The sequence below is a fragment of the Carassius gibelio genome, chromosome B6 (genome assembly GCF_023724105.1).
Source record: "Carassius gibelio isolate Cgi1373 ecotype wild population from Czech Republic chromosome B6, carGib1.2-hapl.c, whole genome shotgun sequence".
In the NCBI taxonomy this organism is placed as follows: Eukaryota; Metazoa; Chordata; class Actinopteri; order Cypriniformes; family Cyprinidae; genus Carassius; species Carassius gibelio.
In genome coordinates, this window is record NC_068401.1 from 12,914,080 (window position 1) to 12,928,912 (window position 14,833).

The window sequence follows — 14,833 nt, forward strand, 5'->3', positions numbered from 1 at the left end:
TTACTTAAGATCTCAGAGGTTACTTGAAGTAAAATATTATTACACCAATATGATCTGTAAGATACGGTTAGTAATGTTTTCTATTGCTTTGTTTTTGAGAATGAGCTCCCAAATTCTTTTTTTTCTCTCTCTCTCAAAAAAACAAAGGAAAAAAAAAACAGTTAATATTAAAATATATTTTAATATATACACTAAAATATATAATTAAAAAAAAAATTCTTATTCCTGTGATGACTAAGATTCATTTTCATTTAATTTTAATTGTCTTAACTCATGATCCACATGATCCTCAGAAATCATTTTAATATGCTCTTTTGCTGCTTCAGAAACATTTCTTATTATCAATGTTTGTAACCGTTGTGCTGCTTCATATTTTTGCAGAAGCCATGATATATTTTTTTTAGCATTTTGTTAACAGCATTAAAAACAATGGCATTTATTCTAAACAATCTTTTTAAACATTGTAAATGTATTTACTATTTATTTTATAATCATGATAAATTTAATATATCCTTGCTAAAAACATACATATATTTTTTCTCTTGCTGACCTGAAACTGTTTTATAAATCCAGACCATTTTGTTTTAGTAAAGCTTTATATTACCCTGTCTGAGCAGCCGTCTGGTTTTGGAAGTCTCTTTCCCTCCTCCAGGGCTTTGACCAATCGTGTAACAGTCATCTGGCCTTGTGTTGGACCAATCATCTTAAGGAACACCTGTGGGGGTGGAGAAAAGTGGGGTCACTGGACTGATCTTCAATTAAGCGCTGAGGTATTAAACATTCATCCACGTCTCCTCTAGTAAACCACCTCTAACGCTTTCAGTGGGCGAGCAAGCATTACACTGTGCGTCTGCATTGTAGTCGATCTGAAAATTGGACAAATCCCTCAATAACGACGTTTCCTTCAAAAGCGGCATACAGAAAAAAGTGGGGATGGTGTGCAGACGTCTACCGCAGCCGTTGGCTAAGACATCTGCCTCAGACTGACACCATCTGATTAATGTCTTCTCAGAGACACAGACTCATCGTAACCTCCCAAACAAGGGCTTCTCTCAGCATACACAAATGAACATGGGCTTTCTAAAAAGTGCTTCGCAACAAATCTGTATTACCCTCCTGCTGCTCATAATCATACACTGAATTAGAAATGCAATCAAAAGTAAAATACTTACATAAGGAAATATTTACATAAAAATAATTACATAAGTCTGTTCTTAGTGCAGCTGTTATATTTCGTGGTATTACTGATCTCCCATATTTCTTTTGAAATTCCTTTCATTGTATTTTTGTTAATTTTTTTTAACCATTACTATTTTTTGTGTATACTATAGCACTTTGAATTATCTCTGTGTGAAACGTGCTATATAAACTTGCCTTGCCTACTGACAGGAAGCTCTAATGTTATTGTGATAAAACATTTTATTTGATACCAGGGTTACTATAGTTACTAAACTAAAACCATAAAAACATTTTCATTACTTACAATAAAAATACATTTAAACTGAAATATCTCTGAAAAATACATTTCTTGTTTTCATTTATAACTTGACATACTAAAATAACTTCATATTAAATTAAAAACAACAAAAACTAATAAAAAAAATAACAAAAAACAACCACAGCAACAAACTAAAAAAAATATTAACCTGAAGGCAGAAAATATAAAGATACTATAATAGTGTATTTTATAAAACTATCTCAGAGATACTAAATGATCACTGTTTGTTTGATACCCTATCAAGAAAATCAGGATACTAAATTAAGAAACTAAACTAAAGTGCTTTTTTTTTTACAGAATGTGTAGGGGACTTTTATGATTTCAAATGGGTGTTCATATGCTAATTACAACACCAAAGAGCATGTCTGCAATGTCTTAAGGCTTTTGGGACAAGGCTAAAAACATCGGACTGGTCACTTACTGGCATAGGGCTGCAAGAGGTATCACAGTATGTGAGCAGCTCATACAGGGTCACTCCAAAAGACCAGACGTCAGACGCCCTGTAGAATTTGCAGTGGATCAGGCACTCTGGGGCATACCTAAGAAATTGAGGAAAAGGATCATTACAAAGTGGATTTCCCAAAGGGAATTTAAAATTACACGCACTAATGGATACATGACATCACCCACGCACATGGTTCATATTAGATTTAATAGAGATCTAGGTTAATGTCCTTGGTCACTGCAAGGCCTCTAAATGAGTTATTCTTACCAGAACACTGGACTGTCCAGATCATCTTTCACAGTGTAATAACCCTCGTTATCCTTAATGCTTTTGGTCAGGCCGAAGTCGCCGATCTTTACCGTGTTTTCATTCTCCACCAGAACATTCCGGGCCGCCAGGTCTCTGTGGATGTAGTTGCGAGAGCCCAAGTAGTCCATGCCCTGGAGTTAAGAGGTCAGAAAAGGCAAGGGTGAGCATAATGTTACAGCGCGGGTCTGGATTTCAAACAGAACAAATGGGCTCAGGGAGCACAAAGGATCTCTGTAAGCAGCTGTTGTTATTGTTGGTCTCTGAGGACAACAAACGAGCAGAGCAAAAACAAGCAATGCGGAAAGCAACTGTTGACAAAACGGACACAATATTTAGGAATTAATAGATCACGGAGTATAATTTTTCATGAGAAATTAATCATTTTATTTAGCTAGGACACATTAAATTGATAAAAAAGGACATTAAAGCCTTACATTGTTAAAAAAAAAAAAAAAAAATATATATATATATATATATATATATATATATATATATGATTTAAATGAGTTGAAATAGTAAGATTTCACAATAATACCTCAATGCTGCTCAAATAAATGCAGCCTAAGAGAATTCTTTAAAAACACAAACTATATCCAATAACTCATAGTTACACAATCTACCGCTATTATTTTTTAATATACTACATCGTATTTCCATATCACACCTTCACTTACTATGTCACTGCATTAATGCAAATTATATTTATTTTATCAGATTGCAACTATTTTGCATTAAAGTGAATGTGTAATGATCTGATGAGTTTACAAGATGTTTTACTTTAAGTGCAGGCTTTTTTCATCGGCTGTGCCATTTTCTTGTATTAGTGAACAGGAATGAATATAACACTTTTTTCTTTTGCTCTTATGTGTTTGTTTGTTATTGTTTCTTTGTGTGGTTTAGGGGTAAATACCACAAATAGTCCCTATCTTGGATATCTACTGAAGCATCATAAACCACACAAACATGATGTTACCTGGCAGATCTGTACAGCATAGTTGAGCAGGGTTTTAAGGTCTATGTGAGCTCTGTTTCTGGGGAGGTATTCCTTCAGACTGCCAGCCGGTAAAAACTCCATGATGAGCTTAATAGATCTCCCACCTTAAAACGAAAACAAGATTTACTCAACCAATCCATGCACTTGGCACCAAAAGCCATTACAGTGTTATTATTTATAATGTTTAGATTTGTGGTCTACCTTCTTCTTGGCAGATGCCCTTATATTTGACAATGTTCTCGTGGTAAAGTTCTCTCAGAATGTGAATCTCACACCACAGGTTACTGCTCTGCTCTTCTCGGTTCTCCGGCTTTAGAGATTTGACAGCCACCAGCTCTCCGGTCCGATCTCCCCGTGGATCATACCTGCACAACTCCACCTTTCCAAAGTGACCCTGAAAACACGAGGATGTACTTCAGTCCAACCAGCAGATGGACAGCGAAATGATAAGCAGTTTGTTCTTGATGAGTTTAAAGACACAACACACACAAACACACACACACACAGAAAATACCTCTCCAAGATCTCTGATCTTTTTGAGGAACCTCTTCTCAAACACTGTAGGGTCCACCTCTAGCATGGGAACAGGTTGAATGGAAGGATCTAGAGAGAAAATATTAAAGAGGATATTAAATAACACTGAGTAATCTACAACAGCACATAGAGAACAGTCAATCCTAACAGAGGTCTTGAACATAGATATCTTAAAGGTACAGTAGAGGTAAATTAGAGTAGAAATAGTCATAAGCCAAACTACAACTGATCTACATCACCGGTCAAAGGTTTTGGGACTTTAATGATTTAGAATCATTGTAATGATGTAATGTTTAGAATCTCTTATGCTCAGCAATGCTGCATTTACTTAATGATAATTAGAGTATAACAATGATATTGAGAAATTGTATTATAATTTAAAAGAAGTGATTTCTATTTCAATACTGCATATTTTCAAATGTCATTTTGGCCTGTGATGGCAAAGTTGAATTTTCAGCGGCCATTACACCAGTCTAGAGTGTTATATTTTTTCAGAACTCTTTGAAGAATAGAAAATCAAAAGAATTTGAAATGTTTTTTGTAACATTATAATCTGTTTATGTCTTGGAACGGACCATTTTGATAGGTTTAATGTGTCTTTACGAAGTAAAAGCATTATTTCTTAAAAAAAAAAAAAAAAAAAAGAAAGAAAAAAATGTGAAGGTGAAAGAAACCTTAACAAACACTCAAAATAGACTTCGTAGGTACTTTCACCAAGATGACTGTAGCACTTGGTACTAACCACAAGAGGGCAGTATGGAGAATAAGGAAGGATATAAATCTATTATTTTGGTATATTTTTAATAACTAATCTAGTGTTTATCTCTGCCGATTCCTTTTCCTTACTCTGTTTCTCCACCATGTCAATGTCTCTGACGATGGCCCTGAAGAAGAGTCTCTGGCGAGGGTCGTAGGTCATACAGTGGGTCATGAGTTTGGCCAGCTCCTCACAGTCAGGTGAAGCCAACTGACACTGCGCTGCGTAAAACCTCTCCTTCTGCTCAGAGAGATGACAAACGAGAAAAATGCATCATTTATCAGGACAAAAAAGATCATGCTTACACCTACGAGTGTCTAACAGTATAAATAAATGTAATGTATGCTGTTACCTCTGTGAGCTTTTTATCTTTGAGCGGTATCTCTCCATTGTAACAGATCTCCCACAGAGTTGTCCCAAAGCCCCACTTATCCGCTGCTATGCTCAGATTAGCCGTGTCCTGTACACACTCGGGAGCAATCCAAGGAATCCTGTCCACACACTCTGTGGACACGCACAAAAAGTAATGTCATGCAAGAACGACATTCTAGACTGATTTCTTTTTTCTTTTCTTTTTTTCAAGTAGCTTAAAACTAACACTCAAACCACCAAGCTGGATTTTATTTGGTAAATAATCTTCATTTTAGGGGGTTTCCACAACCATTTCCTCGTTCAAAAACACCCTGTAGTTTCAACAGTCATCTTTGCTGTCATCTTTACAAGCTGTTATGTCTTTTATAAAGACATTTCATCGAACACGTGTTCTCTCTGCTCAACTCAATACCTCTCGGAGCCCCTTTCTGGAGCACACACACCCACCCAAACCCCAGATAAACACACAACCAGTCTTTCCTGTAACAGTCCCCGGCACACAGCTCACAAAGAGCTTTTTTGGTTTCTAAAAGTGCTTCAGGGATCGGAGCTGGATCTCAGCCAACAAAATTCCTGTCAGTTATCTTTTCCAAGCAGTCCATTTTCACAGTCCAATAAAGCTCATCCATTAGATCCCCCACACTGACACAGATGCATTCATCCTGGATAGACACTCCATAATAGTTGACATTTTTACCCATATGACTTTTTCCATATACAATATTCTTATAAATGCATATATGGTACAAAAATATCTCAACCTCATTTGGACAGTATAATAATATTATTTACATTATTATTAGTTCATTTATAGAAAATATGTAATTGTTGTATCAAACACCATGTTAAAATAACAATAAAAAAATTACAATAACTATAAAACCTTTCAGATTAATATGTAATCTTCTAGATATTACATACAGCATTAATAAGATGAACTTGAGGTCTATATGAATGCCGATAATATGCTAACAAGCTGAAAAAGTGGTCATGCCTATAAGCAGAATGATTACATATTTATAAGCAGGCCATAATGCTTATATAAAGACAATGCATTAATGTCACATAAGAGGTGTTATTTTAAGGTTATGAAGGCATTTATCAATTCCTTGATAATGTGTTAACATGCTGTTAAGGAAAAACTACAGTAATCCCTGTGTGAATGTTTATAGTGTGTTAATGAAGTGGTCCTAATGAATCTCTCACCTTCTCTGCTCAGGACAGTAATGGGTATGCCAGCGTCACTGAGCTTGATGAAGGGTCCTCCCTCTCCATCCAGACCATCTCGAGCAACCAGAATGTTCTTACTGCACACATAACCATGAACCAGCTTCTTGTCCTCCTACAGGATACACACAGCAGTCACATTATTCACATTTGACAAGAACTTTTATTGATATGTTACACTATGTTACATGTACAAGTTCAAACATGAGTAAGTGCAAAAATATTAATACACAAAATATTATACAAAATACAGAAGACAGTCACACTGTGAAATATTATTACAATTTAAAACTCTTCTAGTTTTCTATTTGAAACTATTATGTAAATGTTATTTATTCCTGTTATGGCAACACTGAACTTTCAGCAGCAATTACTCCAGTCTTTAATTCTGATCTGGTGCTGATTAAGGATTCCTTGATGAATAGAATTTCAAAAGAACAGCATAAATGATAAATGATAAATGTCATTACAATCACATTTGATCAATTTAGATCAAAAGTAATTACTTTCAAAAATCATATTGACCAGAACCTTTTGTGAGTTCACTTGTACCATATAAAACATATTTAACATGTTTAAGCCTACAGAATATAGATAGGAATACAACTTTTGAGTCTTACTGAAGTTAAGAATCTCATTTTGAGAAAACAGTCTTTGAAGATATGTATTGTAATTGAAATCTAGTGCTATAACAAAGTGTATTTAGCATGTCTTCTTTCCACTAGTCTGAAAAATACTTCAAGTAAAGACAAAAAGCCCAAAATCTCAAAAATAATTATGGTTTCGCCTGTAGTGTCTCGCCTTAAGATTGGCAAGGTTTTGTGCATTTGTGTTTGTTTCTTTACCAGATAGCTGAGGGCACTAGCCAACTGTTTAGCAACCTGGAACTTCCAAGCCGTGCTGAGAGGTGTGCTCTGTCTGCGCATGAACAGATCCAGAGGACCATACTGAACAAACTCCTCCACCATGATATCTACAGACAGAGAGAGGGAAGAGAGAGGCACATGGTGTTTTATGCAAATGAGAACCGTTATCAAATTCTCTTTCTCTCTGACACACAAACACGGTTCCTGCTTGCATATGCAAATTCTTCTCTTCAGACACACCCATCGCGTGCACATAGGCAGTTACCCTCAGAGTATTTAGGTTTGTCGTTCAGTTGACAGGAAGTGTGGTTTGCAATTAAGTGTTGTTTAACTCATAAGTGCTGCCATTTCTGTTGCATTTGTGAAACATCAAACGAAACTGAAAGCATAACAAAACCACGCTACTCGTTTGAACGGGGCAGTGCTTCAAAGCACGAGCGTGAAGGTGCGCGCAGCAAAAACTAATCATCTGTGTTAATGTTAATAAACGTTAGGTATGCTTGTTTGTCATTGCATCATCATTTTTTATTGTTGTTGTGCTTTTTAATTAAGAATAACAATATATCCGTCTTTTGTTTTAGTTTTAAAAAGCGAAAGGCATAGATGTAAGAAAAACAATTATCTTTTCTTGTAAAATGTGACAACAGGATCCTAAATTCAAGAATTAAAGTATGCAAAGCCCTCGGCTTATAACATAGTAAAAGAGGAACTTCCGTTCACAAAATTCTAATCACAAATAATATTACTTATGAAAAAGAACAGGTTGAATGTTAACCTCTTTCGTTTCCATATAACCATAAACTATGGTAAAAGTTCATCAGCATGCATTGATTAATCCCACGTTGAAGCAAAAAAACTAAACAATTGCAACCAAATCATGTGCTCATGAGATCAAATGAGAAAGTTGCAAAAGAGCGACAAGTGGGAAGAATGAGTCTGGAGCACTGAAATACATAACCTGCAGACTTTACTTAACCTTCGAATGGAGCTTTGTGCTTGTCTTCAGCTTCCTCCTCACATAATTAGCATTTATGAAACATAACATGGCACAGAAGCATAAAGCAAAAATTTCATCCAGTTAGACTCAGTTCTATGTTAATATTTTCTAATATACGCTATGTTGCTACCAAGGCGATGATTTAGTTTTTGATTACCGTATTTTCCGGACTATAAGTCACACTTTTATTCATAGTTTGGCTGGTCCTGCAACTTATAGTCAGGTGCGACTTATTTATCAAAATTAATTTGACATGAACCGAGAGAAATGAACTAAGAGAAAACATTACCGTCTACAGCCACGAGAGGGCGCTCTATACTGCCAGAGATGCTGCTCAGTGTTCCTGTAGCCTACACTAAGCAGCATAGAGCGCCCTCTCGCGGCTGTAGACGGTAATGTTTTCTCTTGGTTCTTGGTTCTAAATAAATGCGACTTATAGTCCGGTGTGACTTATACATGTTTTTTTCCTCATCATGACGTATTTTTGGACTGATGCGAATTATACTCAGGTGCGACTTATAGTCCGAAAAATACGGTACTCTGTGATTTTCTAGCAACAAGGAAGTTGCATATGGGCTTAGGTATGACAATGTGAAAAACACCCACACACATTTGTCTTTATATATCTATAAATACGTTTATTTATAATTGTTTGTTTTCTTGTAATGATTGTGCTTGTTTTTTATTGGGTTGTTTTGATTTTATGTAAAAGCTGCAAACTAGCTTTATGCTATATGCCCTATGTACATAGCATCGGTTGTCTCCGTGTAGCAATGCCTAGTGTACTGTTCCTGTTAAATAAACAAACAAATTAAAATAAGATGAAATATAACAGTACCAGTGTGCCAGATCTACATGCTCAGGCAGAGAATGACGGTTTCTATGTTCTCATTGTAAATAAATAAATTACTTTTGCACCAGTAACTATGATTGCTGGGTACAACTCTATAAGTGGAATAAAACAGAATGACCTATTTCTCATTCTTGTCATGCAAAACCACAACAACACTGAATAAAAGAAAACCAAATGTTCTAGTTCTAAGACCTTGTCTTTAAGATTTATGCCCTCTGTCTGGAAACAGATGTTAATTACTTAAGGCTAGAACACACCAAACAACTTTTACCCAAATTTACAGCGTGCTAGAATTTGAAACCATGTACTTACTCTCCTGATGGCGAACACACACTCCGTACAGCAGGGCGATGTGTTTATGAGAGATCTGGCGCATCATGCTAGCTGTCTCAAAGAAAGCCTGAGAGATGACCGAGAAAGACATACTTTTAACTATTTAAAAAGTACCCGCACATTACAACAACTGAAATCAATAATCTTGTTTGCTAAACTTCATTTAGAAATGAGCAAGCCATGTAATTCCACATGTGCTTCTTACCAGAGAGATATCTCGATGTCCAGAGCCCAACACTTTCAAGACCACTTTCACCTCCTGTGAGTATCCCCCCATGTCATCATCATCCTCAGTCTTCAGCTTTAAAACACCAGCATAGATGTTGGTCCTCGTGCCCCTCCCCAAATGCTCACCCTGAATAAAAACCACAATGTAATTTAAAGACAAGGTTAACACATGAGTAAGCAGGTAGTCATTTAACTAACTCTTATTCATAGCATACAATTTTAAGTCAATTTCAGAGACAAACCCTTCACAGCAACCTATAGTGAAACATCTACTCGTAGTTTACACACCAAACTGCATTTTGTTCAAATGTTTGGGGTTGGAAAGATCTCTTAAAATGATTTTGGGAAAAAAATAAGTATATATTTTTATATATTTGAGCAAAAATACATTTAAAAAATATTTTTGCAATTTAAAATAACCGTAATTTGAAATGTAATTTATTCCTGTCATGAAAAATCTGAATTTGCAGAAGCCATCCTTCATAATATACTTCAGAAATTATTTTAATATGTGGATTTGGTGCTCAAGAACCATTTCGTATTATGTTGAAAAGTTGAAACTTAACTTTTCATCAATTTTTATTCATTCGTGAGAAAAGTATACATTTCTTATACAATAACTTTCATGTCTAAATACCTTAATAAAAAAATATATAAATAGTTCCATAGCCAGTACATTTTCACTCACCAACTATGCAACCCCCTTTTACGAATGTGTACAGTAGATTTTAAACCATTTCTGTATTTAATTTTATTTTTTTAAAAGCATGCCATGCAAAAAGTCTACAGTGAGTTTGGTTTAAACTGCATGAAAATATCACCTGTACGATCTCCTCCTTAAGGATGCGGTGGAAACTCAGCTGGCTGACTTGAGGTTGTCTCTGTGAGTTGGGCTCTCGATCTCTGGTCATCACTAAAAGGTTGGAAATTTCTGAAGGATGGAAGAAAATAATTTGTGATTCATGGGCACCATATAAAAAGTTGAGCCTCTGTTTTGATTGTCCATGGATGTTTATTTTGAACACATCTTAATTCACGTGTTGGTGTACAGACAGGGTATAACAACCCCCACCTAAACACAGAATGGGGAAGAGGAAGCTGTGCAGTGACAGTGTGCAAGTTCAACAAAAACATCTCACTTGCTACATCCAAACAATGAGCATGTGTGGGGCCATACGTGCAGGTATATTAAATGTCATTTGTGTTTATGTAAATCTGTGTGTTGTTATGTTCATTTTGCAGCATCAGCTGGTCTTTTGTCTACTTGCTGACATCATCTTGATACAGACCTACAGAGCTCTGTTTTTATGAGTGCAAATAAAGAGATCAAGAGATGTGAACAACGGAAACCCACATTTACTACATTTCCTGCCTGTCACTGATGCCTCAGCATGTACTCTTAGAGAAGCAGATGTAAACAAGCCTTGATACAGTCTCTAATGTGCGATAAGAGGGCGTTTTTTTAACAATTAAAACTTTCCTGATGTTTGGGTTCGCATTAGTATAGAGCTGTTGCACAACTGCAAATACTGATGGAGCACTCAAAGGAGGTTATGTAGTTACTCAGGATTCATATGTACCAGTAAACCAATACAAAAATCTCAATAAACTGCAATATTTACATCTATATAAATTCTTCCAAAAAAAAAAAATTAATACCTGAACATTTTTGAGTAATGACAGATTCGCTGAATCACAATTTAAAGACAAATATTAACATTAATTGATCAGAAATTGGAAGAAGTGGCGAAAAGTTACATTAGGACCCTGGTTTCTCTGCATTTTACAGACATCTGTCACACTCTCTTAGGAGCATTTAACTCGGTCAGGCTGGGGATCCAATTGATGGTTAACTGAATAAAAGATCTGGTCCTGGCTCGGTTGGCTGAAATATGAGACCACAAAGCTATTAGCTGCCAGATGCACACACAGCTGCCCGAGGTCATATGAGGATATGACTGCATGCTGATATCAGACTTCTCTAGAGAGCATTCTGACACTAACAAAGCACTACAAAAAAGAGAATTCCTCTTTCAACTTGAACCACTTAAAGATTCTTGTAGGGATGTTCATGTTCCGGAGACTTGTGGTTTAGTTAGATGAAGGTGTAAAACAAAAATGCATATTCAAGAAGAGAAGGTCATTCCACATCTACAGAGTGAACGCATACATTACGTGACGAAGGTTAAACTAGTGCACGTTTAGAGTGTGTTCTTTCAGTTCATGATTCAGTCTGTTAAAATGCATTTAAAACAATTACAATATTCAAGACATCAGGGCAGAAAACTTATTCATTTAAACATTTCATTTAGTAAATCAATAAATCAGATGCAGAGTGCTGTTTTTCTCCCAAATCCAGCATGATTACAAATGTGATATTGATTTTATACAACAGTTCAGTAAACAAGATGTCAAAGGGTTAGTTCACCCAAAAATGAAGATTATGTCATTAATGACGTTCCAAACCCGTAAGACCTCAGTTTATACAGTTTAAGATATTTTAGATTTAGTCCGAGAGCTTTCTGTCCCTCCATTGAAAATGTGTGTACGGTATACTGTCCATGTCCAGAATGGTAATAAAAACATTATCAAAGTAGTCCATGTGACATCAGCGGGTCAGTTAGAATTTGCTGACTCATTGAAAATACATTTTGTGAGCGCGTTCACAACACTGCAGTGATGCTGCTGACGTACAACGCTGCTGACGTGTTATCTTGTTATGGGCGCACCAGAAAACACGTCAGCAGCGCTGTGAACACATTCACAACAGACCCGGAAGAGAAGACAATGCTAAATAAAGTCATAATTTTTGTTATTTTTGGACCAAAATGTATTTTCGATGCTTCAACAAATCCCAACTGACCCTCTGATGTCACATAATAACAAAATATCCTCGGCTAATTATCATTATCGATAAAATCGACGTGACGTAGAGGGTTTATACAATATTTATACTTTAATTTTTGAGCTTACAAATACACTCAAAACACAAGCAACACTCACAAACCTACCAATATCTCTGACTTATATCTGAATACATTAAAAACTGATGAGTCATAAATAAGTTACAGAAATTAACACCTGACTAAACAACTGCCTTAAACTGAAAATTTAGTATTTGCTTTTATCCTTTTGCATTACTGACACACTATTTTCGTTTTTGCTACTTGACTTGACATATTTGTGTACTTATTCGTGGAAATGTATGATCATGGAAAATTCTAATTTTGCTAAGTTCATCATTACTCACTATCTAAATCCCGTATTTAAGAAAGATAGAAAGTTATCACTTAATGACAATTTTACAAGTTACTTTAATTAATTTCATGTGATATAATGTGCCATCCTAGCTATATATGCTAATTAAAAGAGATTGTTCAGTCAAAAACGGGAAATCTTATTATCATCTTTCATCACTCATCATTGTGTCATTTCAGAATTGTATTTATTTTTGTGATTCAACTCATTCAAACTCCAAAAAGTAAAAGACCATCAAATCGATAACTTCATTGAGGGATGTCTTCTCCTGTTACTGCATCATACCAAGTTTTTAAAGCTTATGATAATCTAGTTTACTTAGAGAACTGTCAAAGTTGTTTTTTTTAAATCACTCTCTAGTCTGTTTAGACTATCAGCACTTAATTACAGAGATGTGTTTTTTATATTTAATTTGCCCCTCATACCTGTATATTTACTGAAAACACAACTGAAAGGTCATGTTGAAACTGAATGTTTACACAAACTTGTGATTGGTGGTATTTCAACAGATGCAAGAGTCACCAATTACGGGTGACAATAAAAGGCAAGTAAATATGTCATATTTCGCACACCACACCAAAATTTCCACATCCTCATAACTGCTAAAGAATTTAACAAGAAAACAATGAGATCCATTCATCGGGCACCAGTTCACACCAAACACTGGAAAATCCTGACAATTCAGCTAGTAGCTTCAAGTAAACTCGGCAAAGCAAAGAAGATTTTAGTTTCAGTAGAAGATAGGACTATTCATATATAGGACAATGTGTTAGGACTGCAATCTATCAATTTCTCTACAGAGAGAATTTTAGGGGCTTTTTCTAGTGGAAATCCCAGATTATCCGAATAGGCGATGCATTAAATTTACTTGAAATCAAATGATACACAGGACACAGTTCCAGTTTAGCTTCACCTCAAGAATACAAATAATATGAAAGCAGGAATCTCTACAAAATTTTGTCAGTAAAATAATCAAATGAATTTCAACATCATATTTGATCAGTATTTAGGATGGACGGATAGACAAAAAGGTGAATCAATGTACGGGTGGTTTGGATGGATGGATGGATGGATGGACTGATAGACAAATCAATATACGACATATTTGGGATGGATGACTGGCAGGCTAGATGGACTAATGTAGGAGGTGTTCAATTGGGATGAATGGCCAGACTGAATGGCAGACAGAATGATGTATGAGATGTTTAATTTGGATGAATAAATGAATGTTTGACTGAGATGGCATATATGGATGGATTATCTGCATCTCTCAATGATACTGCATAGATGGTCCTCTATCACATGACAGATAGAGCAGAACGAGTGCTGGTACCTCTGGGTTGTGGTGGGCAGCAGCGGCGCAGCTGGAAGCGCAGGTTCTCTGTACGCAGGTTCTGGCCCTGTAGGTGCTCCAAAAGCTCCTTTAGTGTGGCCCTGAATGTATCTGTCCCATACAGTCTGTAACCTTGTGGACTAAATTCAATTTGGAAGTTCTTATACTGGGGAACAGGCCTGGATTCACATAGGTCCATCTAAAAGAGAGAGAAAAAATACATGAGAGACAGAAAAAAGGGGGGAAAACATAATAAAGCATAAAAGAAAAAGCCAAGAAAAATGGTGCATGAGAACAATAGCGAAGGGAGAGAAAATAATTTTAAGATAAGGTAAGTTTGCTTTTGGTGCCAGTGAGATGTTGGGTTTCTGAAGGAGACTAGTTACATTGTAAATAATGCTGATAACATTAAACGTACAGAAAACCTAGAATGACACAATGTGTGCATTTAATTCCTTGTTTCTTTGTTAATCCTGAATATGTATTTAACAAACTTATAAACTTTCTGTTGATCAGTAGAGTTCACCTCAGTTAAATCAACACAATTCTATTTGTATAGCATGCTGAACAAGGGAGTTGTCACGGAAAAGCAATGCATCAGTCTGATCCAGCATGTGTAACAGCCCCAATGTGGTTTGTGGTTCTGCTCCAGCTACTTATAAAGTAAAATACAGCTCTCACCTTAAATAATAATTGCCAAGAAAATCTGAAAATGGATGCATTGTCTTGGACTGATCTGGTCCCAAAACTATTTTCCTCAAAGCTACAATCACTAAGTGGGCGTTTACACAACATTTTCAGCCAAAAACAAGAAACTTTTAATGCGTTT

At 35.8% G+C, this 14,833-nt stretch overlaps 1 protein-coding gene across 1 annotated transcript in view; it reads right to left on the bottom strand.

Annotated features, from left to right (window-relative positions):
• Window positions 1-14,833, bottom strand: part of jak1 (Janus kinase 1) — a 34,788-nt gene that overhangs the window by 1,626 nt on the left and 18,329 nt on the right. The window contains exons 10-23 of the mRNA XM_052559705.1: window positions 14,005-14,203; window positions 10,235-10,344; window positions 9,391-9,540; window positions 9,165-9,252; window positions 6,982-7,109; window positions 6,116-6,251; window positions 4,890-5,041; window positions 4,627-4,777; window positions 3,761-3,849; window positions 3,448-3,640; window positions 3,226-3,350; window positions 2,211-2,383; window positions 1,920-2,037; window positions 605-715 (exon numbers count right to left, since the gene is read on the bottom strand). Of these exons, the coding sequence (XP_052415665.1) occupies window positions 605-715; window positions 1,920-2,037; window positions 2,211-2,383; window positions 3,226-3,350; window positions 3,448-3,640; window positions 3,761-3,849; window positions 4,627-4,777; window positions 4,890-5,041; window positions 6,116-6,251; window positions 6,982-7,109; window positions 9,165-9,252; window positions 9,391-9,540; window positions 10,235-10,344; window positions 14,005-14,203 (1,923 nt within the window). The remainder of the gene's footprint in view (window positions 1-604; window positions 716-1,919; window positions 2,038-2,210; window positions 2,384-3,225; window positions 3,351-3,447; window positions 3,641-3,760; window positions 3,850-4,626; window positions 4,778-4,889; window positions 5,042-6,115; window positions 6,252-6,981; window positions 7,110-9,164; window positions 9,253-9,390; window positions 9,541-10,234; window positions 10,345-14,004; window positions 14,204-14,833) is intronic.